This window comes from Cetorhinus maximus, chromosome 13 (genome assembly GCF_964194155.1).
Source record: "Cetorhinus maximus chromosome 13, sCetMax3.hap1.1, whole genome shotgun sequence".
Classification (NCBI taxonomy): domain Eukaryota; kingdom Metazoa; phylum Chordata; class Chondrichthyes; order Lamniformes; family Cetorhinidae; genus Cetorhinus; species Cetorhinus maximus.
In genome coordinates, this window is record NC_135891.1 from 57,601,720 (window position 1) to 57,625,437 (window position 23,718).

Here is a 23,718-nt window from a genome sequence, read left to right on the forward strand (position 1 = left end):
ACCCCTACTCATCAACCCCCATCTATGGCACCTCCCCATGCCCACGCAGAAGATGCAACACCTGCCCCTTCACTTCCTCTCTCCTCACCGTCCAAGGGCCAAAACACTCCTTTCAAGTGAAGCAGCATTTCACTTGCATTTCCCCTAACTTAGTCTACTGCATTCGTTGCTCCCAATGCGGTCTCCTCTACATTGGAGAGACCAAACGCAAACTGGACGACCGCTTTGCAGAACACCTGCGGTCTGTCCGCAAGAAAGACCCAAACCTCCCTGTCGCTTGCCATTTTAACACTCCACCCTGCTCTCTTGCCCACATGTCTGTCCTTGGCTTGCTGCATTGTTCCAGTGAAGCCCAACGCAAACTGGAGGAACAGCACCTCATCTTCCGACTAGGCACTTTACAGCCTTCCGGGCTGAATATTGAATTCAACAACTTTAGATCTTAAACTCCCCCTCCCCCCATCCCCACCCCATTTCCTCCCCCTCCCTTTTGTTTTTTTTTTGTTTTCAATAATTTATATAGATTTTTCTTTTCCCACCTATTTCCATTATTTTTAAATCTACAACTAATACCTTGTCAATCTTTCCACCCCACTCCCACTAGAGCTGTACCTTGAGTGTCCTGCCATCCATTCTTAATTAGCACTTTTCTTAGATAATATCACCACCTTCAACACCTCTTTGATCCTTTTGTCTGTGACATCTTTTGATTCTCTGCTCCTATCACTGCTTGCTTGTCCCTACAACCACCCCACCCTCAACTTCTCTCCCCCCGCCCCCCACCTTAAACCAGCTTATATTTCACCCCTCTCCTAACTATACTTCAGTTCTGTTGAAGGGTCGTGAGGACCTGAAACGTCGACTCTTTTCTTCTCCACCGATGCTGCCAGACCTGCTGAGTTTTTCCAGGTCATTCTGTTTTTGTTTTGTATCATATGCACTGTGCTGCAATTTGGTCACAGTGACCATCATATCCACTGTGCTGTGACCTGGTCACAGTGAACATCATATCCACTGTACTGTGACCAGGTCATAGTGTACATCATATCAACTGTGCCACGACCTGGTCACAGTGACCATCATATCCACTGTGCTGCGACCTGGTCACAGTGACCATCATATCTACTGTGCTGTGACCTGGTCACAGTGACCATCATATCCACTGTGCTGCGACCTGGTCACAGTGACCATCATATCCACTGTGCTGCGACCTGGTCACAGTGAACATCATATCCACTGTGCCGCGACCTGGTCACAGTGAACATCAGATCCACTGTGCTGCGACCTGGTCACAATGACCATCATATCCACTGTGCTGCGACCTGGTCACAGTGACCATCATATCCACTGTGCTGTGACCTGGTCACAGTGACCATCATATCCACTGTGCTGCGACCTGGTCACAGTGAACATCATATCCACTGTGCTGCAACTTGGTCACAGTGAACATCATATCCACTGAGCTGCGACCTGGTCACAGTGACCATCATATCCACTGTGCTGTGACCCGGCCACAATGAACAGGTACATTGCTAGAGTTGCAATGCTAGAGGTTGAATGCTAGAGGTACAATGCTGGAGGCGCAATGCTAGAGGCATAAAGCTAGACGTACAGTGTTTGAGGTTCAACAATAGAGGTGCAATGCCAGAGGTACAATGCTAGAGATGCAATGCTTGAGGTGCAATGCTTGAGGAGCTTTATTAGAGCTGCACTGCTAGAGGTGCAGTGCCTGAGGTGCAATGATAGAGGAGCAATGATTGAGGTCCAATGCTAGAGGTACAATACTTGAGGTCCAATGCTTGAGGTGCAATGCTTGAGGTCCAATGCTAGAGGTACAATGCTTGAGGTCCAATGCTAGAGCCACAATGCTTGAGGTGCAATGCTTGATGTCCAATGCTAGAGGTGCAATGCTTGAGGTCCAATGCTTGAAGTCCAATGCTAGGAGTACAACGCTTGAGGTGCAATGCTTGAGATACAATCCCAGAGCCCAGAGGTGCAATACTAGAGGTACAATGCTTGAGGTGCCATGCTAGAGATACAATGCTAGAGCTGCAATATTTGAGATGCAGTGCTTGAGATACAATGCTTGAGGTTCAATACTTGAGGTGCAATGCTTGAGGTGCAATGCTAGACATGCAATGCTGGAAGTACAATGCTAGAGGTGCAATGCTAGAAGTGCAGTGCTTCAGGTAAAATGATAAGAGGTACAATGATTGAGATGCAATGCTAGATGTGCAGTGCTTCAGGTACAATGATAGAGGTACAATGCTTGAGATGCAATGCTAGAGCTGCAATGCTTGAGGTGCAATGCTAGAAGTATAATGCTAGAGGTACACTGCTTGAGGTGTAATGTGAGAGGTGAAATGCTAGAGGTGCAATGCGAAAGATGCAGTGCTTCAGGTACAATGATAGAGGTACAAAGCTTGCTGTGCAATGCTTGAGGCTCAATGCTTGAGGCTCAATGCTAGAGGCACAATGCTAGAGGTACAATGCTAGATGTGCAATGCTTGAGGTGCAATGCTTGAGGTCCAATACTTGAGGCACAATACTAGAGGTGCAGCGCTAGGTGTACAATGTGAAAAGTGTAATGTTAGAGGTACAATGCTAGAGGTGTAATGCGAAAGGTACAATGTTAAGGTACAATGCTAGAGGCACAATGCTTGAGGTACAATGCTGGAGTTGTGATGGTAGAGATTTAGATGGAAGAGGTTTGATCATCCTAGAAGTTTAAATGTCCATACTTACCATAATCTACACTTTTTACATAAGCAATATATTGGTTATCTTTTCAATTTCAGATTTCACATCTGAGATAAACTAGATAACTCATACAGCACAGAATGTCTACAGGTGTTAAATAATAGAAACTTTCTGACCTTTTGCTCCCTGTGAGGATCCTTCCTTGCTGTTGCAGCTTTAAAAACAAATCCAGGATTCCTTTGTACCACCTGAACAATGTTTAAAGTTACCTACAGTTAATTTAAACCTTCAAATAGTGAATGGCTTGTGTCCTCTTCAAACATTTGCAGTTTTAGTTTGCGGGTCCTGCACACATGTTCTCCTTGTGTGTGCTGTGCTGCTCAAAGCTTCGGACAGAAAGCATAAACAGAATACAGACTGAATCAAAACCATGTAAGTGCAACAATAGGAAGCTAAACATGGCCAGGTTGAGAGAAATTTCAGTACCTTCAGTGACAGTAATCTTAGTACTTAAGGAGGAGTAGATAGACGTTGTTATCCAACGGGCGAACCGAGCTTTGCAAACTGCTTGCTGCAGATGGTGCAGTATTTGGATGGGTAACTGTACAATTTCAATCAGTGCCAGGGAGCAGCTGGTTGAGTGGGGATGCTTAAATGGGATTATCTACAGTAGATGGGATCAGATGCTTTGTGCTGAAGATATGAGGGAGCAAACACCTTAAACCTCATTTGCACTGGTGACTGGAGAGGATCTGATCTGATCTGCCTACAATTTGATTATCATATAATGTGGTTGAATTATGCATGCTGAATTAGCCTTGATATGAAGTGAAGCCAGGATTGAGGTAAATTTTATGGCAGATGCAATTTGAAGGCATTTACAATTTAAACTCCCCGTAGATTCGACTGACGTCATTCCACCTGGATGTTAAAAATGCATGCAGATCGTGCAAACAATTGTAAAGAAATGTTGTTAATGTATGTGCTGCAGAGCACACAGGCATAATAATAAGAATATTTAAAATTATACCTAAAGTCAACAGAATAAACCAAGCAGCAGCACTCAATCCACTGGCTCACATTTGGACATTCAACCTGGATCAAGATATCAACAAGGTCCCTCACTTCCACTGGACCATCAGGATATTGCATCCTCCCATTAGATCTCAGCCAGGATACTGTGCAGTGCAAAAGGAGGCTCAGCATTGTCCTAGTGGGAAGAGGAAAAGAAAGTCTGTGGTGAAGCACATGTCTAGTCTCATACACGGGTTAATAGCTGGGTTCTGTGTGATGGTGCAATCAAGCTTAGCCTCAATACCATGGCCTGGATCTTCCAAGGAGCTACAATCGCCATCGGATTTCCACTCCGCTCAACAATGCCCCCGACTCGATGCTGCTCCGCATTTCTTTCAGGACCTTCCGAGCTTGGCTTTTCCAGAAATGCACAGTGCAGCAACCCCAGGGGGACGCCATCAAATATGTTATTTTGGTCCGAATTGCTGATTGCCTATAGGTGGTGTTGTTCAAGTGGTGATCAGATGCGATTTTCATGGGGCAGTGTATGTGATTCCTCGCAGCCACTTCCACTGAAGGTGTAGAGTGCTCTGGCTGGCACAAAGCATCATGTTTCAGGATGGCTTAGGTACTGAAGAAAGGACATGCCCCCTTTTTACAGAACTAACTGCCATATGGTAAGATTAAGTATACAGTGTTTGAATGTTAGTGAATGGATGAGTGAGTGGGTGAGTGGATGAATGAGTGAATGGGTAGGTGGGTAAGTGGGTGAGTTAACTGGGTTGGGTGGGTAGTTGAGAGCGGTGGGTAGGGTGTTTAGGTGGGTAGGTGGGTAGGGTGGGCTGGTGGGTTAGTGGGTAGGTGGGTCGTGGGATTATCGGGTTGGGTCGGGGGTAGTCATGTGATCAAGGTAGTCAGATCAGGTCGGGGGAATAGCCGATTGTTCGGGGGGGGCGGTGCTCAGGAGGTTATTCGGGGGGTCAGGAGGGTAGTCGGGTGGTTGGAGGGTAGTTGGGTTAGGTTGGGTCGGGGAGTAATCAGGGGGTCGGGGGGTAGTATTCATGGGGTTTGGGGTGTTAATATGGGGGTCAAGTGGGTGACTGGGTTGTCGAGGGGGTAGTCAGTTAGCATGAGTGATTGGGTGTTCAGTTGTGTAGTTACCCAGGTGTTAGGCTAAGCTTTAACCTGTCTAACATTTCCTAGGTAACCCAGGTAAATACCACAAAACTGTCTGAAGTCTCTGACTCTAACTCAGTGTCAAAGACATTTGCGGAGGGCCCCATATATCAGTACACTGAAAAATGTATTCAACTTTCAAAAGGACCTAAACGGAGATACACAAACTATATTTCCCCTCTCCCGCCCATTGCCCACCCCACCTGGTGCATATTTAGCCCGTCTGCTCCACAAATTGTCAGGACATAAGCTAATAAGCCATTGTCATCTCACCACTGTCAATCTACTGTTGGTGGCCTGGGCCCTCCCCTCTTCTTATTGATCCTCCTTACTAAAAAGGCAATAAAATATTAATAAATGTAATATATCAATACCATCAGCCGATTTAGTCAATATCAATTTATTTAGGAGCCTTGCACGCATATTTAGCAGTGAAGGTTACAACAGCAATGGGCTCGAGCAGACCTTCAAAGCGGATTGCGGGACAAACGTAAATGGGAAGCTCTTCCGATTATTAATACAATAATTTATTATGACAGAGAATCAATACATTCTAACCTCTATTACATGCACTCCACTGTGTACTCAGCCTGACTTGGGAAGATTAAATAAGATGGTATTTAATCTGATTTATAAAACTAATTACCTGTGCTAGCCCAGTAAAACAAAATGGCAACATTTTGCCCAGCCACGTTGATTTATTAAAACCTGTTGTAAGTTGAAAGAGGGGTTGCCAGTAAATATTGACCTGATTCAGTCACAGTTCAAATTTCAGTCACTGCCCTTCACCGTTACTGAACTGGGTTTGTTTATTAGCTTATGAGCATAGCACTGACTATATTCCAGTATGAGCATGTTGGCCACAGATGAAGATTTTGAGAGTCATGTGATGAAGGTCATTTCTGTTAAAAGATAGAATAGGGAACCAGAAACCCAGCTCAGTGCACATGCTTGCTGTTCAGGCGCATTTAAAAAAAAACACACATGATGTGAGTAACGACAGGCACAATTAGTAGTTGTGCTGATCTTCTGCCACTAGTCATATATCTGTACACACCTTTTTGCAGACCTGAGTAAGTTCTTGAAAAACCCTTTAAACAAAGCCGGTTCAACCAGTTCCTCTATAATTGAAAATGGATTTGCTTGATGCCAGTGATATGGAAAAGCAAAGCAATTCTATTTCATCAAATATAATTTTGAAAGGATATCAAATGAAAATGGAAAATGCTGGAAATGCATAGCAGGTCAGTCAACATCTGGCTCAGGGACAGGAAGCAAAGATTAATGGTCGATGGGTAATGTTGTGACTGGGAGGCTGTTTCCAGTAGGTTTTCAGAGGGCTCAGCACTAGGTCCCTTGCTTTTTGTGGAACATATCAAAAATTTGGACTTGAATTAAGGGGGCAGAATTAAGAAATTTTCAAGCAATACAAAAATTGGGCATGTGGTTGTTAATAATGCAGAAAGCTATAGATTGCAGGAAGATATCAATGGACTAGTTAGCTGGGTGGAACAATGGCAAATGGAGTTCAACCCAGAGAAGTGTGAGATAATGCATTTAGGGAAGACTAACAAGAAATGATAGGACATTGAGAAGTGTAGAACCAAAGAGGGATCTTGGATTGCATGTCCACAGGTCCTTGGAGGTAGCTGGACAAGCTGATAAAGTGGTCAAGAAGGCAAACAAGATACTTACCTTTATTAGCTGAGGCATAGAATATAAGAGTTGGGAGGTCATGCTAAAAACTGTATAAAACACCAATTAGGCCACAGCTGGAGTACTGCGTGTGGTTCTGGTCACCACACTATAGGAATGATGTGGTCATACTAGAGAAGGTATAGAGGATAGTTATAAGGATGTTTCCTGGACTGGAGAATTTTTGTTATGAGGTAAGTTTAGATAGGCCAGGATTGTTTTCTTTGGAACAGAGAAAGCTAAGGGGAGACCTAACTGAACTGTATAAAATTATGAGGGGTCTAGATAGCATGGATAGGAAGGCCCTAATCCTCTTGGCTTGAGGGGTCCATAACCAGGGGGCATAGATCTATGGAAAGAGGTAGGAGATTTAGAGGGGATTTTAAGGGAAACTTCTTCACCCAGAGGGTGGTGAGAGTCTGGAACCCACTGCCTGAAAGAGTGATAGAGGAAGAAACCCTCATAACATTTAAAAAGTACTTGGACATGCACTTGAATTGCTATAATATACAAGGCTACGAATCAAGAGCTGGAAAGTGGAATAGACTGGATGGTTATGGGCCAAATGACCTCCTTCCATGCTGTAAATTTCCATGATTCTATGAATATGCTGTTGAAGATACCCAGCTTTACTTGTCCATTGCTTTTCCGAACACAAACACCTCTGTGTTGGTAGTATGCGTGCTTGACCTCAAGCCATGGATGAGTATAAATGTCCTCCAGTTAAGTCCAGTTGATATTGGACCAGATCATATCACATCTTGTCATCTTGTTTGACCCATTCAAACCCCATTTTCTATTACGGAATCATAGGCTTGCACAATGAATGCACAAAGGCAGGAGTCTAGCTGATCCGTTGTATCTGCGCCGTTTCTGAAAGGGCGATCCAATTAGTCCCACTCCCCTGCTCTTTCCCATATCTTCTGTCCAATAGATACGCTCTGTGTCTCACTCATTTGAGGAATATGTCCGGACAATTCAATTGGCTTTGCCAAAAGCCCAATGCTAATAGGTAGGCTTGCTATTTTTTGTTTGTCAAAAATAGTGATAGCTGATGCCTTCTTTTGGGAACCTTGGCTAGGATTTCCCGGTCAGCGAGCGGTGGGGGGGGGCCCCGCTCGTCGACGCGTGAAATGACGCAGGATGACGTCGGGCGGAACTCCCGACATCACCCCACCCCATTTAGATTTTCAGATAAGCGGGTGCTCAGCAGAATCAGCTGTACGCCCGCCAACTTGCCAATGGCCAATTGAGGCCAGTGATAGAGTCATTAACTTAATTAATGGTCCTGCCTGTCCAACCTTAATGTTGGCGGGCAGGCCAGGAGCCCTGGCAGGCATTAGAAAAAGCATGAAACCTCATCCATGGGCGGGATGAGGTTTCATGTAGGTTTTTAAAAATGCAATTAAAATGTATTTAAAAGTGATGGACATGCCCCAACTCATGTGACAGTGTCACATTAGGGAACATGTCAGGGATTTTTTTTCTAATTTTCTGATTTTTTACTGCAGAGCCGATCTCCCTGAAGCAGCACTTAGCCTCAGGGAGATGAGTGTGCTCTTTTGTGCGCGTGTGCGAAAGAGCGCACTCTCGGCTCAGGGAATCCACCCCCGCCTGCACAGGGAGCGCATAGCACTTCCGTGTGGACATCGTGCTGTGTGGGCCTTAATTGGCCCGCCCACGTAAAATGGTGGTGTGCCCCCAATCGGAGGTGCGCCTCTGCACACCCGATCTTAAACCTCCCCCCCAACGGGGGGAAAATTCTGCCCCTTGAGTACTAGGATACCCTTAAACCTAACTATCCTTAGGGCCTGAGATAAGGTTTAAAAGCAGATCAAGCATGTTCCTTATGCCCTTTAAGTATTAGTTCTAACAAAAAGACTTATTTTGACCTGACAGCATCAGAGGATGTTGCTTATCTTGAACTGTAATAGATGGGCTAGTTAGTATCAAGATCTCAAACCTCTTAGCTTGGATGTCAACATCTTCAAACTCTGGATCAGTTTGGACAGGAGTCTCTACACTTGTGCCTATGAAGAATCGATTGATAGTTTCCAGTACAAATTTAGAATTTTGCTGCTCAATGAGCAGAATGTTTCAGGCACTTATCTGGCATGGGTCATGAAGCATTGAGAGCTCTGATCATCCTGTGAGGCATAGACAGAGGGTCACATTCCCAAGCGTGAACTTAGTTTCTCCAAACAAAGACAGTTTCCAGTGCTTATTTTTAACAGGTGCAAAATATATCTGTTAGCATAGTATCTGTATGTAGTTCTATGTCAACTTTGCCACTTTTGAACATTTTCCAACCACTTCAAGCCATGTTTTTGCTATGCAAATAGAGCATTCATGCTATTCGACTGTAAACTTGCACACAATGTTCAAGGCCATTCTAATAGATAACCAGCTTATGTGAGAGGCAAATAGAATGGCATGCTATATTCTGTGTAAGCTTTATAAATACTTAACCAACACCTCTTCACTTCTGAGATTGAGCATAGCAGCATTACCAGCAGCAGCACAGCATCACAGACATTGAGGGTGGGATTGGTAGCTGGCAAAAACAGTGGGAAACATTGGACTAATCGAAACAGAGGCATATAAGAGCTGTTGCTAGCCTATTTACTGCATAATAAGCAGCCCACCTATAGAATGACCTTGCCAGTTATTGCTATTGGTGTTTGGAAACAGCACTAAGAAAAACTGAGCCTTTACGTTCAAATATGAAGGGCAAAATGTGTGTACAGCATGGGGGTGGGGACGGTGGAATTTTTAAAATCAATTCGTGAGATGTAGGCATCACTGGCTCGGCCAGCATTTATTACCCACACCTAATTGCTCTTAGGAAGGTCGTGGTGAGCAGCCTTCTCGAACCGTTGCAGTCTGTGTGCTGTAGGTACACCCACAGTGCTGGTAGGAAGGGAGTTCTAGGATTTTGACCCAAAGGCAGTGAAGGAATGGCGATTTAGTTTTGAGTCAGGATGTTGAGTGGCTTGGAAGGGAACTCGCATGCAGTGGTGTTCCCTTGCATCTGCTGCCCTTGTCCTTCAAGAGCTCTGCCACTCCAGAACTTGATGGCCAAGGAAGGCGTGTTCATAATGCAGCCAAACAGGTTGAATATCAACTTGTAAATCCTTCCAGCATGGCAGGTGGTAAGAGGGCGATTCCAATTAGCCATGAGATGGAAAGAAATTGGAACATCTACCATCATTGTTGCCACAGCAACTCGGAACTCTTTGGTTGGAGGGGGTGGGGTGCGGTGCAGGGGGTGGTGTAGGCAGTTTGCTGGGCAGCTGGTGTGGATTAGATTGGTGCCAACAACAAGAGTTTGATCCCTGTTCAGGCTTGGGTGGATTCAGGACCTGCCTCCTTGTCCTACCCATGGTGCTGTGGGGAAGACCTGCCTTCAGGTAGAGAACTCAAGAAGAGGAAACCTGAAGCTGTACAGAGGGATACAGTAGTAGGGCACTCAAAGCACATTTGGAATGTCCTTTAAAAAATAAATATTGAATAAGATGTTTTTGACATTGGAGACAAGAATGTTTCACCCACTGCATTGATATATTTAATACCGTTTTAATAATGCAGGATGTACACATTGCATCTAAAAACCTTAGTTTTTATCCAGATCTCTTCATATTCAATTGCATTGTTCCACACAACAGAGATGAAATGATTAATAGTGACATTCCTGTGCTACCTTTCACAATAGTTTATGTACAGTAGTTTATTCCTCATCCAAGACACTGTCTCTATGAGATCAGCACTTTGGCAGATTCTTACCTGAAGTGTTGAAATTATTTAAGAATCTCAGATTCACATCATTTAAAAAAAAAACTTTTAGCATGTTATGTTCAAAATGACAAATCTCAAAATTTCTGAAGAAATGAAATGTATTCATCCTCCTGACTATGTGAAACCAGAATAACCCAGCTCCAAATCTATTGGACTGCTACAGTTTTGTCAACTTTAGCGTAGTGGATGTGAGCAGAAAATGGTCACATTATTGGGAAAGGTCTTAACTTTAGAACATAAAGCTCCTTCAGCTCATTATAGATGTGGTTTTTCATGGTTTTCCAAAAAAGTTTTGAATTGGTGTTAACATAGCAAAAAAATAAATAAAGGCATAAAAAGTGAACTGAAACTATCAGAAACAACTTTCGGGACGGTAGAAAGTTGACATAAATATGTTGAAAGATATTGAGATGGTATAAACCCCCAAGTTATCCTAATGCCAAAGAACTTTATGCACAACAAATATCCCATGAACTGAGGGCATGTTTACCATTGGTCATCAGTTATGTCTCCATACAAGAATGCATAGGCTAGAGAAACATTACATAGTCTATTAAAATATTGTTTTATTGCATTGTGAATGATTATGCATGCATAATTAACATTGTTATCAGCAAGGTTCCTGAAATCTGCACTCGGTCATATTCAACCATTGGATTTTTGGGTTTTACTTTTCCATAAAGTACAGGTATTCAAAAGGGATGTTCGAGCATCTAATGTATTTTCAAGGTGTAATGTACCAAGTTTCACTTTTTGCACCTCCTGCAAGTTTGTCCTTCCATGGATGCTTCATTCCTCCTTCAATACATTCACTAAAAAGATAAGTTTATAATTATAATTATTACTTAGCAGTGTATAAAATAGCCTTCATATGAGACCCAATATTCTGTTATGTTTGCTTTTTGTAATTAATTGAAGTTTTCACTCCTAGTAAATTAAATCTGTTGATGAGTGACGCTACATGCGTTAATCCTCATAGTTTTGAAAAAATTCTGTTTTATAAATTCATATATATGTCTCCTTGACCTGGTGATAACCAATAAGACAAGGACTTAATTCTAAAAATATTTTTTTTTAAAACAGAGGCTATAATTTTTGTACAGAAAATGCAGAATGATTGAGATTGTGGACATAATGAATGCAGAACCTTCTGAGTACATCAGGTTCTCCACAGTGAACCAAACCTCTAAGGCATGCATATTGAACAATAGAATTCACAAAGTATTTAACATTTGAGTTCATTTAAATTTCTAAGTAGCGAAGTAACAAGTAGTTCAGCAGCGTAGTTTGTAGGTACGTTAGCTCTTCAGTGGAGCATTCAAATAGTGCACTTCACAGAAAACCCTGGGAAATAAAAATATTGTGGAACATTCTAATGCTTACGGTGGCTGAGATTGGTATTTGTCAGCAGTGTGAATTAATCCTATAGAAAATATGCAGTCTGTTTTGCTCTACTCCCAATATTCTTCTCTGTTGACTTCAGTGGCAAACAAAATCAAGCATGGTGTAAAATGGGTTACAGATTAGGTACGGGCCCCTTTTACATTACTGGTGAAGAGCAATTGCACTCCAAGTTTCTGAGCAGTGAGAACAATCTTCCACCTATGTGAGTTTTAAAGTTGGCCTTTTATTTCTTTTAACATGTTATTCAACCCAGTGCAGAATACCAGTTGGAGAATCACTATGTGTCATGCGCACTGTTGTGATTATGTATTTTGTTACAACCTGAATCCACACTATATGGGTCAGCTTCCACACATATGTTGACACTCAGCTTTACCTCTCCATCACCATACTATCATACTATCATATCATAGAATGGTTACAGCACAGAGGGAGGCAATTTGGCCCATCGTATCTGTGCCGACTTTCTGCAAGAGTAATTCACCTCGTGTCACTCCCCTGCTTTTTTTCACATAACCTTGGAATTTCTTTCCTTTTCAAATAGTGATTCAATTTTCTTTGGAAAGCCAGACTTGAACCTGCCTCCACCACATGTTCCCTTGATTTGTTCCCAACCTCTCTGACCACTAGTCCAACATTAAGTTAAGGATGCGTAAAAACTTCCTCCAGCTAAATAATTGGAAGGCTGAAGGATATCTGTTTTGTTCTTGTTAGTTGCTGTGCCTGCAATTTCTCATTCTGTCCTCTCCTCAGCTTCCTAGTTTGTTTGATAGCCTCCTGAGCTCCGAATTATATGGCAAGGATTTTCCAGTCATTGGGCAGGCTCAGTGGGCAGGCCTGGGAGCGGTTGGGAAGTCGACTGCCGCCCAAGATCGGGCCCCAACCACGATTTCATGGTGGCTGGCTAATTAACGACCATCCAGCGTCAATCGTGGGCTGCAGCGCGGGCATTGCCAGGGTGGGGGTGGGAGGAGCGCGAGTGCTGAAGATCACGTATGCGCGCAGTAAAAGCTCCCTGAGGCACAGAGCTGCCTCAGGGAGCTGAAGATTTAAAAAATAATAAATAAGGATATTAAAAATAATGAAAACATGTCCCCTCATGTGACTTTGTCACTTGAGCAGGGACATGTTAAATATGAGTGTTAAAGAATTTTTAAAAATTACTGGTCGAAACCTCATCCCACCTGGGCAATTTAGCCAAAAATGCAAAGGCCGCTTGTCCTTTTCGCCTGCCTGCCAACTGAACGGTTGGACAGGCAGCTATAAATTCTAGTCAATTAATTGATTAAGGACCTTAATAGGCCACTTAATTGTCGGCCCACATGCTACTGACTCCCGCACATGCCTGCCGACTGAAATATCGCGTGAGTGCGTGATGACGTCGGGATGCTTGCCTGATGTCATCGTGCGCCATTTTACTCTGGTTTGGGTTGGGAGCGCACCCGTCCGGCAAGCAAAAAATTCTTCCCTCTATGCAGAAATTTACCCAAAATTCCACTGCCCACATTTTATCCCCTTATGTCCAGAATACATATCGCCCCTATGTTCGTTTGCCTCTACCAGCTTTCCATTCACAAACAAATTGACTTTACCAACCTAATCCTTGACTGCAAATTCTCTAAGATCTCACTCTACCTTATCTGTGCAGTTCCTTTCCATCCTATATCCCAGGCTGAACCATACCCTGTTCTAGAGTCTAGACTACTTCTCTTTCCTCCGTTCAGCCATCGATAACAGAGCCTTTAGGCACTATGGTCCTATTTTCGGGAATTCTCTTCTAAATTGTCTGTACCTTGCTTCATCTTTCCTTGTTTCCGATAGCCTCTCTAAATCCTACTTCATCTAATTCATAACAAAAACAGAATTACCTGGAAAAACTCAGCAGGTCTGGCAGCATCGGTGGAGAAGAAAACAGTTGACGTTTCGAGTCCTCATGACCCTTCGGCAGAACTGAAGTATAGTTAGGAGAGAGGTGAAATATAAGCTGGTCTAAGGTGGGGGGCAGGGGGAGAGAGAAGTTGAGGGTGGGGTGGTTGTAGGGATAAGCAAGCAGTGATAGGAGCAGATAATCAAAAGATGTCACAGACAAAAGTATCAAAGAGGTGTTGAAGGTGGTGATATTAGCTTTTAGTAAACACCTTGTCAAACACCAGGAGAGAAATGGAAAGCAATGAAGGTGAACAGGGCAGAAGAGACAGGCGGAAATCCTGTCGGAGAACAGAGCAGTACTTCTTCAGGGAGGGCATTTCTTGAAGAGAGGTGGCAGTCAATTAAACACAGAGATAAAAACAAAAAGCTAAAAGCTACTGCAGATGCTGGAAATCCAAAACAAAAACAGAATTACCTGGAAAAGCTCAGCAGGTCTGGCAGCATCGGTGGAGAAGAAAAGAGTTGACGTTTTGAGTCCTCATGACCCTTCGGCTGAAGAAGTACTGCTCTGTTCTCCGACAGGATTTCCGCCTGTCTCTTCTGCCCTGTTCACCTTCATTGCTTTCCATTTCTCTCCTGGTGTTTGACAAGGTGTTTACTAAAAGATAATATCACCACCTTCAACACCTCTTTGATCCTTTTGTCTGTGACATCTTTTGATTATCTGCTCCTATCACTGCTTGCTTATCCCTACAACCACCCCAACCTCAACTTTTCTCTCCCCCCGCCCCCCACCTTAGACCAGCTTATATTTCACGTCTCTCCTAACTATACTTCAGTTCTGCCGAAGGGTCATGAGGACTCGAAACGTCAACTGTTTTCTTCTCCACCGATGCTGCCAGACCTGCTGAGTTTTTCCAGGTAATTCTGTTTTTATTTTGGATTTCCAGCATCCGCAGTAGCTTTTAGCTTTTTGTTTTCATCTAATTTATGTTTGCTTGTGTCTTCTAATCTACTCCCAGCAGTGTTTTTGAAGGGGCCCTTCTATCCACCCATTGTGAAGCACTGTAGGATACTTTCTTATCTTAAAGGCACTAAATGATTGGTGTGGTTATAGATGTTGTGGAAAGTGTTTCTTAGCATTTCCACCTTTCCAACCATTGTTATGTAAAGCAGATTTTGGATAACTTAGTTGACTGAACTGCCTTACCTTGTTTTCTGTGTTCAACTGTTCATTTTGGAATGCCATCTAGCAAGAAATATTACCTTCAAAAAAATGCAGTCAGCATGCTGCTGCAACCATACCCAAACTAGTACGAAATGGTCACTTTTGTAATGAGTGCATTAGACTCATTTAGACTGATTTTTATGTTTGTGTACAGTGTGGATTGGCTGTTTATACATGTGTAACTTCTTTTCCTTACTGAACACATTCTTATCAGTGCTTCTCTTTTGTTTGTTTTATTGCAGGAGATGGAAACCCCAAGGAGAGCAGTCCCTTCATTAACAGTACAGAAGCTGAAAAAGGAAAAGAGTATGATGGGAAAAATATGGCTCTTTTTGAGGTACAGTAAGACAATTTACAGCAAACGCCAAATTCCATCCATTTAGCTGAGAGAGTTCTGACACTAATTTAAAGGATTTTAGTGTCTCAGTGTGACAAATTAAGACTCTAAATAAGGTGATGTAGTCAGCCATCTGCCACCTTGTTCTCGGCCAACTTGCAGGTACTATTACAATGAGTCACATGTGTCTATGTGTTGGAACAGAATGTGTTCAAAGTTCAAATCCTGTTCCTCTGCAGTTTTTTGCTCAAGATCAAGTTGCAACATTATGCTAGTTGAGTGACTATCGCTCAACAGTTCTAATGACTGGTTTATCATTTGCTGATCAGCTGCAAATATTGTACAGGTGTACACTGCACCCGTAAGTATCCTATAATGTTTTATGAAGAGTAATGTCTTTGCATTTCGATCTCAGTCCCTTCTTGTAATTCTTAGTCCAAAACTTTTGCCAGCTAGTGCCTGATTCAGTTAGATTCCCTGGATTTGGGATAGGTTCCATTAGACTGGAAAATCATGAATGTAACTGCTTTATTCAAAAAAGGATGGAGACAGAAAACAGGAAACTACGAGCCAGTTAGCTTAACATATGTCATAGGGAAAATGTTAGAAGCTATTATTAAAAACCTTATAGCAAGGCACTTAGAAAAAAATCAAAGTAACCAGGCAGAGTCAACATGGTTTTGTGAAAGGGAAATCATGTTTAACCAATTTATTGGAGTTCTTTGAAGGAGTCGCATGTGCTGTGAATAAAGGGGAACAGGGGGCGGGTGTAATGTACTTAGATTTCCAGAAGGCATTTGATAAGATGCCACATCAAAGATTATTGCGGAAAATAAGAGCTCATGGTGTAGGGGTAACATACTGGCATGGACATAAGATTGGCTAGTTAACAAGAAACAGAGAGTAGGCATAAATGGGCCATTTTCTGGTTGGCATGATGTAACAAACAAGTGGTGTGCGACAGGGACCAGCGCTAGAGCCTCAACTTTTTACAATCTATATTAATGACTTGGATGAAGGGACTTGAAGATATGGCTGCTAAATTTGTTGATGATACAAAGATAGGTAGGAAAGTAAGTCGTGAAGAGGACATAAGGAAACTACAAAGGAGTATATGTAGGCTAAGCGAGTGAACAAAGATCTGGCAAATGGAATATAATGTGGGAAAATGTGAAATTGTCCATTTTGGCAGGAAAAATAAAAAAGAAGCATATTATCTAAATGGTGAGAGATTGCAGAATTCCTGAGATGCAGAGGGATCTGGCTGCACGAATCACAAAATGCTAGTATGCAGATACAGCAAATAATTAGGAAAACTAATAGAATGTTATCGTTTATTGTGAGGGGAATTGAATACAAAAGTAGGGAGGCTATGTTTCAGTTATACAGGGCATTGGTGAGACCACATCTGGAGTATTTTGTAAAGTATTGGTCTCCTTATTTAAGGAAGGATGTAAATGCATTGGAAGCAGTTCTGAGAAGGGTTACTGGACTAATACCTGGAATGGGTGGGTTGTCTGATGAGGAAAGGTTGGACAGACTAGGCTTGTATCTACTGGAGTTTAGAAGAGTAAAAGATGACTTGATTGAAACATATAAGATCCTGTGGGGTCTTAACAGGATGGATGTGGAGAGGATGCTTCCTCTTGTGGGAGCATCTAGAACCAGGAGGTCACTGTTCCAAAATAAGGTGTTGCTTATGTAAGACAGAGATGAGGAAAACATTTTTCTCTCAGAGCGTTGTGAGTCTTTAGAACTTTCTTCCTCAAAAGACGGTGGAAGCAGAGTCCTTGAATAATTTCAAGGCAGGGGTTGATAGATTTTTGATAAGCAAGGGGGTGAAAAGTTATCGGGGATAGGTGGGAATATGGAGTTCAGGTTACAATCAGATCAGCTATGAAAAGCGGAGCAGGCTCAAGAGGCTAATTGGCCTACCCCTGCTCCTAATTCACGTGTTTGTTTGTATTCTGTGCAAACTGATAATTACCTGCCCGCCACTGAAATATTTTTTCAAGTATATTAGAACACAGTTAGTCTGTTCTTTTGCCTTATCTAAATAGTAGCATGGATATGTTGCGTCTGACCTTGCTAGAAAAATAATGTTATGTTAACAACGCACCCCATTAGTAATGTACAAATCAATTGACAAGTGCAAGAGATTCTTGAGATAAGGCATGAGGTGTGAATCTCCAGAACTTGCTGGTTGATTTATGCTGCTCCATCATTAGTTCTACACAGGCATCATGCCCCACTCTTAGTCTTCCCATTATTTTTTAGAATTTGCTGGATTTGTACATTCATTAAACTTGAACAGAAATTCAGGGCAAAAGATTTTTTTTGCAGAAAGGTGCAAAAAAGGGTTTAACTAATGGCATGCAGTGTGAGGTGCCGCAGATTAGCAAGACCCATCCCTATGGCTCAGAATTTGCTGGAATGAGGCATCTCATGGCATGCCTGGATAGTTAAACTTTTTCCTGCACTCTTCAATTCAAAATACTTTTTTGCTTTTTAGTTTGGTGGAAATGTGAGCTGAGAAGGGCACAATGAGGGCCACATGATAACTGGGATCCTGGGAATGACAGTATCATCAATGCATCCAATGAGAATTAAGGATGAATAAATAAACAGAGGGGAGGACTGAGAAGATGGGGTGAATTAGAGTGGGTGAATTCAAAGTCAATCAGGTCAGAAAGAGAAATAAGAAAGGGAAAGGAAAATTGAATTGAGAGAGAAAAAAGTGACAGAAAGGAAAAGTAAGAAAAAAGAATTGACTTTTATAAAATCCCCAACAGCAATTGCCTGAAAGAATGAGGCTCCACACTCTTTAATTTACCCTTTTCTGGGTCAGAGAATTTGATTGCAATTATTATCACTTTGTTAAAAGGGTATTTGACTTAGTAATCACTAGGCAACATACTCTGGTAAGTTTATTGGACAATTAATGTGCAAATGTAGCTACTTCACGAAACTCACAGGAAGGTTAAGGGTGAGGTAATGGTCAGAATTTTACGTTCCTCTACTGGCAGGTGTGTAGGCAGGGGTGGCTGTAAAATATTTTGGATGGCTTTCCCACTGGGCTCTCGCCTGCCCCAACTTCTCTGCATTTTTACACTGGGATGGGTGAGGCCTAGGTGCTCCCCCAACACCTCGCACCCCATCTCTTGCCCCAGTTGTGGTCCTTAAGTGGCCAATTAATGACTATTTAAGAGCCATTTCCCACCCATCATCAATTTTCAGGCTGGCAGGAGTGGGTTAGAGGCAGGGAAACCGGAAAAGTGAACCTGCTCAGGCCTCGAGCGGGGAGCGGGTGTTAAAATATGCTTCTCATTCACTGAGTAAAGGAGGAATCTGGACCCAGTCCTTCTTTAACATAGGTTTATTCCCAAAACCCAGATAACATAGGCACAGAAACCCTTTTCCTTATCCCCACACAGATGGAAACAGTTCTTATATATAGTTAAGAATAATACCATAACCTTTCCCCAGTTAGCAACAGCTGCTGACTTACAACTAGAGCATGCACTTCATTGTGACAGGAATGCAACATTAACAGAGTAGTGGGGAGGTGCCTCATCAAAGGCCTCCTTTTAACATCGGGTGCGCACCCCAAAGGTCTGGCCCCTGTGGGTCCTACCTTACCCCCCATTCCACCCCCCAAGCCTCTCCATCAAAACGCATACCCACCTCTGCCTACCAACCCCCCACCCTGGCCACACCTCCCCTCCCCATCCTATACTGTCTAAACTGAATTTTGGAACTGTTCACACTGCTACAAGTAGCCTTTTATCATTTAGAATTTCTGAAGTAACAACATAGGAATTGGAACAGGAGGAGCCTGTTTCATCATTCAGTAAGATCACTGTGGATTGGTACCTTAACTCCATGTAACCATTTTGGTTCCACACCTCTTAATACCCTTAACTAACAAAAATCTATCAATATCAATTTTGAAATTTTCAATTGACCTTGCCTCCGCAGCTTTTTAAGAAGAGAATTCCAATTTTTCACAGTCATTTGTGAGAGGAAGTGCTTTCTGATGTCATACCCTGAATGTTTAAGATCATGAAACAATATGATATTGGAGATAGAGAGAAACAATTTCATCTGGTGGGGTAATTCACAACAAGGGGACATAATATTAAGATTAGAGCTGGGCAATTCTCTTTTTTGTGACCCCTTGTGGATTCTCCACTAGAGGAAACAGTTTCTCTCTAACTACCATGCCAAATCTTTTAATGACTGTGAACATCTCAATTAAGTCACCTTTCAATCTTCTATTTTCACTGAAATAAAATCCTAATCTATGCAATATGGTTCCACTGTATCTTTATCCTGTATTTACACCTTTCCTCAGGCTGAATGGTTCCATGATCACTGGTTGCTCTCCAGTACCTTGATAACTGATTGTTTTTCAATGTGTGAGTGCTAACAGGTTGTTCAACCTTGGAGTATCATGGGTGAACCTGATGCTATGCTTACCCAAATGTATATTTATTAGCAAGGCCAACTAGCCAACAATTAGAAATATACTCACTGGCTGATTCCTCTCTTCCCAGTCTGAGGATGCTAAGGTTAGTTTGCAGAACACTCCGTATTCCCATAGCAGAGAGAAATGAATTCAACACAGACCAGTCTTCATAGCTGGAATGTTACTGGCCTGTTTTCTTCAGTACTACACTATGGAATGCATCAACCCACTGAGTCTTCAGTAGAAAGTTCTTTTTCAGGCTGTTCAATTGAATTCATTCTCACAATATCCCATTTGTACCATTTCTTGTCCTTATTGTTTTGAAGAGTAAGTTAAAAAAAGTAAGTTTCACTTTAAAATTGTTCTGCTTTATTCAGGTTTTCTCCTATTTTTCCCTTCTCTTCCCCTTATCATCATGGTATTTGCCTCTTTGTATTTTTTCTGGCAAAAGAAGTGATTAAAACAGTGGCAATACCTGTCTAAATCTCCAGGTTCTGGAGCAGCGTGTTAAGTATCTATTATAATATGTGAATGCATAGGGCAGCTCTCTGCATTCCCAGAGGAGTGTGTGGTTCCTGTGCCAAAAGGAAACAAACGTATCTTGAAACTTGCAGAACAGCTGCCAAATACTCAGAGATCTTCCAAAATTGACATTCTGTTGGAATCCATAGCTTAAACATGGAGCAATATTTGGAAGATGGACTGATAGTTTGTAATCTCAGTGGGGCTCTCTGCTTTCATCACTTGCCCCACCTCACCCGAAGCCCCAAAAAACAAGTAGACCCAGCACATTTGTCAGCAGCTGACAGTCCCAGAGCCAGCTGGTTTTGGAACTAAAATCTAAAAGCACAGTAATGGAGAATATCAGCAGGTTTAAACACACAACATTTATTAGACGCCTGTATTTATTGGTTCCCAGTCTACCAATGCCTCAAATTAAAACATTCTCATTCTTGTGTTCAAGTCCCTTCATAGTCTTGGACTTCTCATTCTCTACTCTTCTCCCACCCAAAGCCCTCTGAGGACTTTGTGTTCCTCCATCTCTTGCCTCTTGTGCAAACTCACCACTGGGGGCCGTGCATTCAGCGACATAGACCCTAAGCTCTGGAATTTCCTCCTTAAATCTCTTCACCTCTCTTCCTCACTCTTGTCATTTAAGATCCTCCTCAAATCCTACCTTTTTGACCAATCTTCCAGTCATCCCTTCAAATATCTATTTCTTTGGCTTGATGTGCAATTCATGTTTGACCCTACTCTTGTTAAATGCCTCTGGGATGTTTTCCCATGTTAAAGGCAAAGAATGCAATTTGTTCTTGCTATGAGTCTCTCTAAACTAAGGTTATTCTGAACAGTTTTGAAACATAGTCCCCTGAACTTGCACAAATCACAATGCAAGAATCTGCTTGCTGGTGACTTCCATGGTTCATTCTGCCACAGTATGGAGAGGCAGTGGGATCCAACACTATTAATCTACCACACATGGGTTAGAAACTCTGGTGTGTGTTGCTGTTGTGGGGGTTGGGGAGTGTTTGGCCAGGTCTCCCACCTTCCCCAGGAATAAATTTCTCCCCCCTCAGCCCTCTTAACAAAGATGACTGATAATTTATTTCTAATTTACCAGTTTCCCTGCTGTCCATGCTGCTTCCCTGGACAAGATAACCACCACCACCCCCATCCCTACTCACACGCGCGTGCACACACACACACACGCACACACACACAATGTAAAAACAGATAACAAGAGTTTCTACAGGTGCTTAAAAAGGAAAAGAGTAAGTAAAGTGAGCGTTGGTCCTCTAGAGAGTGACAGTGGGGAGTTAATAGTAGATAATAAGGAAATGGTGGAAGAAATGAACAAATATCTTGCTTCTGTGTTCACTATAGAGGATACAAAAAAGATTCCAGTAATAGCTGCAAATCAGGAGGTGAACGGGAGAAGGGAACTTGGTGAAATTGAAATCACTAGGGAAATGGTACTGACCAAATTGATGGAGCTGCAGGTTGGCAAGTGTCTGGATCCCGATGGATTACATCCTAGGGTCTTAAAAGAGGTGGCTAATAAGATAGTCGATGCACTGGTGTTAATTTTCCAAAATTCGCAAATATAACCCCTATATTCAAGAAGGGAGGGAGGAAGAAAACAGGAAACTGTGGGCCAATTAGCTTGATGCCTGTAGTGGGGAAGGTGTTAGAATTGATCATTAAGGAGGTTATAGCTGGGCACTTAAAAGAGCTCAAGGCAATTCGAAAGAGTCAGCATGGTTTTGTGAAAGAAAAATCATGTTTAACTAATTTCTTGGTGTTTTTTGAAGGAGTAACATGCGCAGTGGATAAAGGGTAGCCTGTACACATACTGTACTTGGATTTCCAAAAGACATTTGATAAAGTGCCACATCAAAGATTATTACAGAAAATAAAAGTGCATGGTGTAGTGGGTAACATATCAGCATGGACAGAAGGTTGGCTGGCAGGCAGAAAGCAGAGAGTATGCAGACATGGGTCTTTTTCAAATTGGCAGGTTGTGACGAGTGGAGTCCCACAGGGTCTGTACTGGGCCTCAACTTTTTACGATTTACATCAATGACTTAGATGAGTGGAGTGAAGACATGGTAGCTAAATTTGCAGATGACACAAAGATAGGTAGGAAAGTATGTTGTGAAGAGGACTTAAGGAGGTTGTAGATGGATATAGATCGGTTGAGTGAGTGGGCAAAGATCTGGCAAATGGAGTTTAATGTGGGAAAATGTGAAGTTGTTCACTTTGGCAGGAAGAACAAAAAAGCAGTGTACTACTTAAATGGAGAACGGCTGCATAATTCTGAGGTGCAGAGGGATCTAGTTGTTCTAGTACAGTAGCCACAAAAAGTTAGTATGCAGCTGCAGCAAGTAATTAAGAATGCTAATGGAATAATACCTTTATTATGAGAAGGATTGCACATAAAAGTAAGGATGTTATGCTTCAGTTATATAGGGCATTGGTGAGACCGCATCTCGAATACTGTGTGCAGTTTTGGTCTCCTTATTTAAGGAAGGATGTAAATGCATCGGAGGCGGTTCAAAGGAGGTTTACTAGATTGATACCTGGAATGAGTGGGCTGTCTTATGAGGAAAGGTTGAACATACTGGATTTGTTTCCACTGGAGTTTAGAAGAGTGAGGGGTGATTAGATTGAAGTATACAAGGTCCTGAACGGCCCTGACAAGGTGGACGTCGAAAGGATGTTTCCCCTTGTGGGTGAGTCCAGAACTAGAGGATACTGTTTTAAAATTAGGTGTCACCCTTTTAGGACAGAGATGAGGAGAATTTTTTTCTCTCAGAGTGTTGTGTGACTTTGGAACTCTCTGCCTCAGAAGGTGGTGGAGGTGGGACATTGAATATTTTTAAGGCAGAGGTAGATAGATTCTTGTTAGGCAAGGGACTCGAAGGTTATCAGGGTTAGATGGGAATGTGGAAATTGAAACACAAGAAGATCAGTCATGATCTTGTTGAATGGCAGAGCAGGCTCGAGGGGCTGAATGGTCTACCCCTGTTCCTATTTCTTATTCCTATGTTCTTATCCCTAAGTAGGAGGCAGCAGCCCAGCAGGGAGCCAGTCACAGAGCTTGATCCATTTAGCATCAGTGAATCAAAGGGCAATGGTTCATGCAGCTGATGTAATGATGATTTAAGATCATATGATTAAGTAACAGAGATCCGGAGGAAGGAGAGGTTCTAACCTCATGCAGAGGTCCCAAGATGCATATAGCAGTTGTAAATAAAGATAAATGATTTTAATAAACTACAGTCTTGAAAGCTTACAGTGGGAGAATAGACAAGCCCGAAGAACTCCATCTAGACCCCGAACATACAATGAAACATGGTGGCAGCAGACAGCAAGCAAAAAACCCAGAAAAAAACTCCAAGAAGCAGCTACAGACCTGACAAATCAGGAAGCTCTTAAAAGAAATATGAAAGGAACAGATTCACAACTCGCCAAAAAGTCAGAGCATCACTGGTACAGCAGATGCAAGCTGAGACACAGACACAAAGTCCA

The 23,718-nt window shown here is 42.4% G+C and overlaps 1 protein-coding gene across 1 annotated transcript in view; it reads left to right on the forward strand.

Moving 5' to 3' along the window:
* The window catches only part of LOC144688627 (solute carrier family 12 member 5-like), a 742,161-nt gene that overhangs the window by 327,233 nt on the left and 391,210 nt on the right, over positions 1-23,718 (forward strand). The window contains exon 2 of the mRNA XM_078555421.1: positions 15,124-15,218. Coding sequence (XP_078411547.1) covers positions 15,124-15,218 — 95 coding nt within the window. The remainder of the gene's footprint in view (positions 1-15,123; positions 15,219-23,718) is intronic.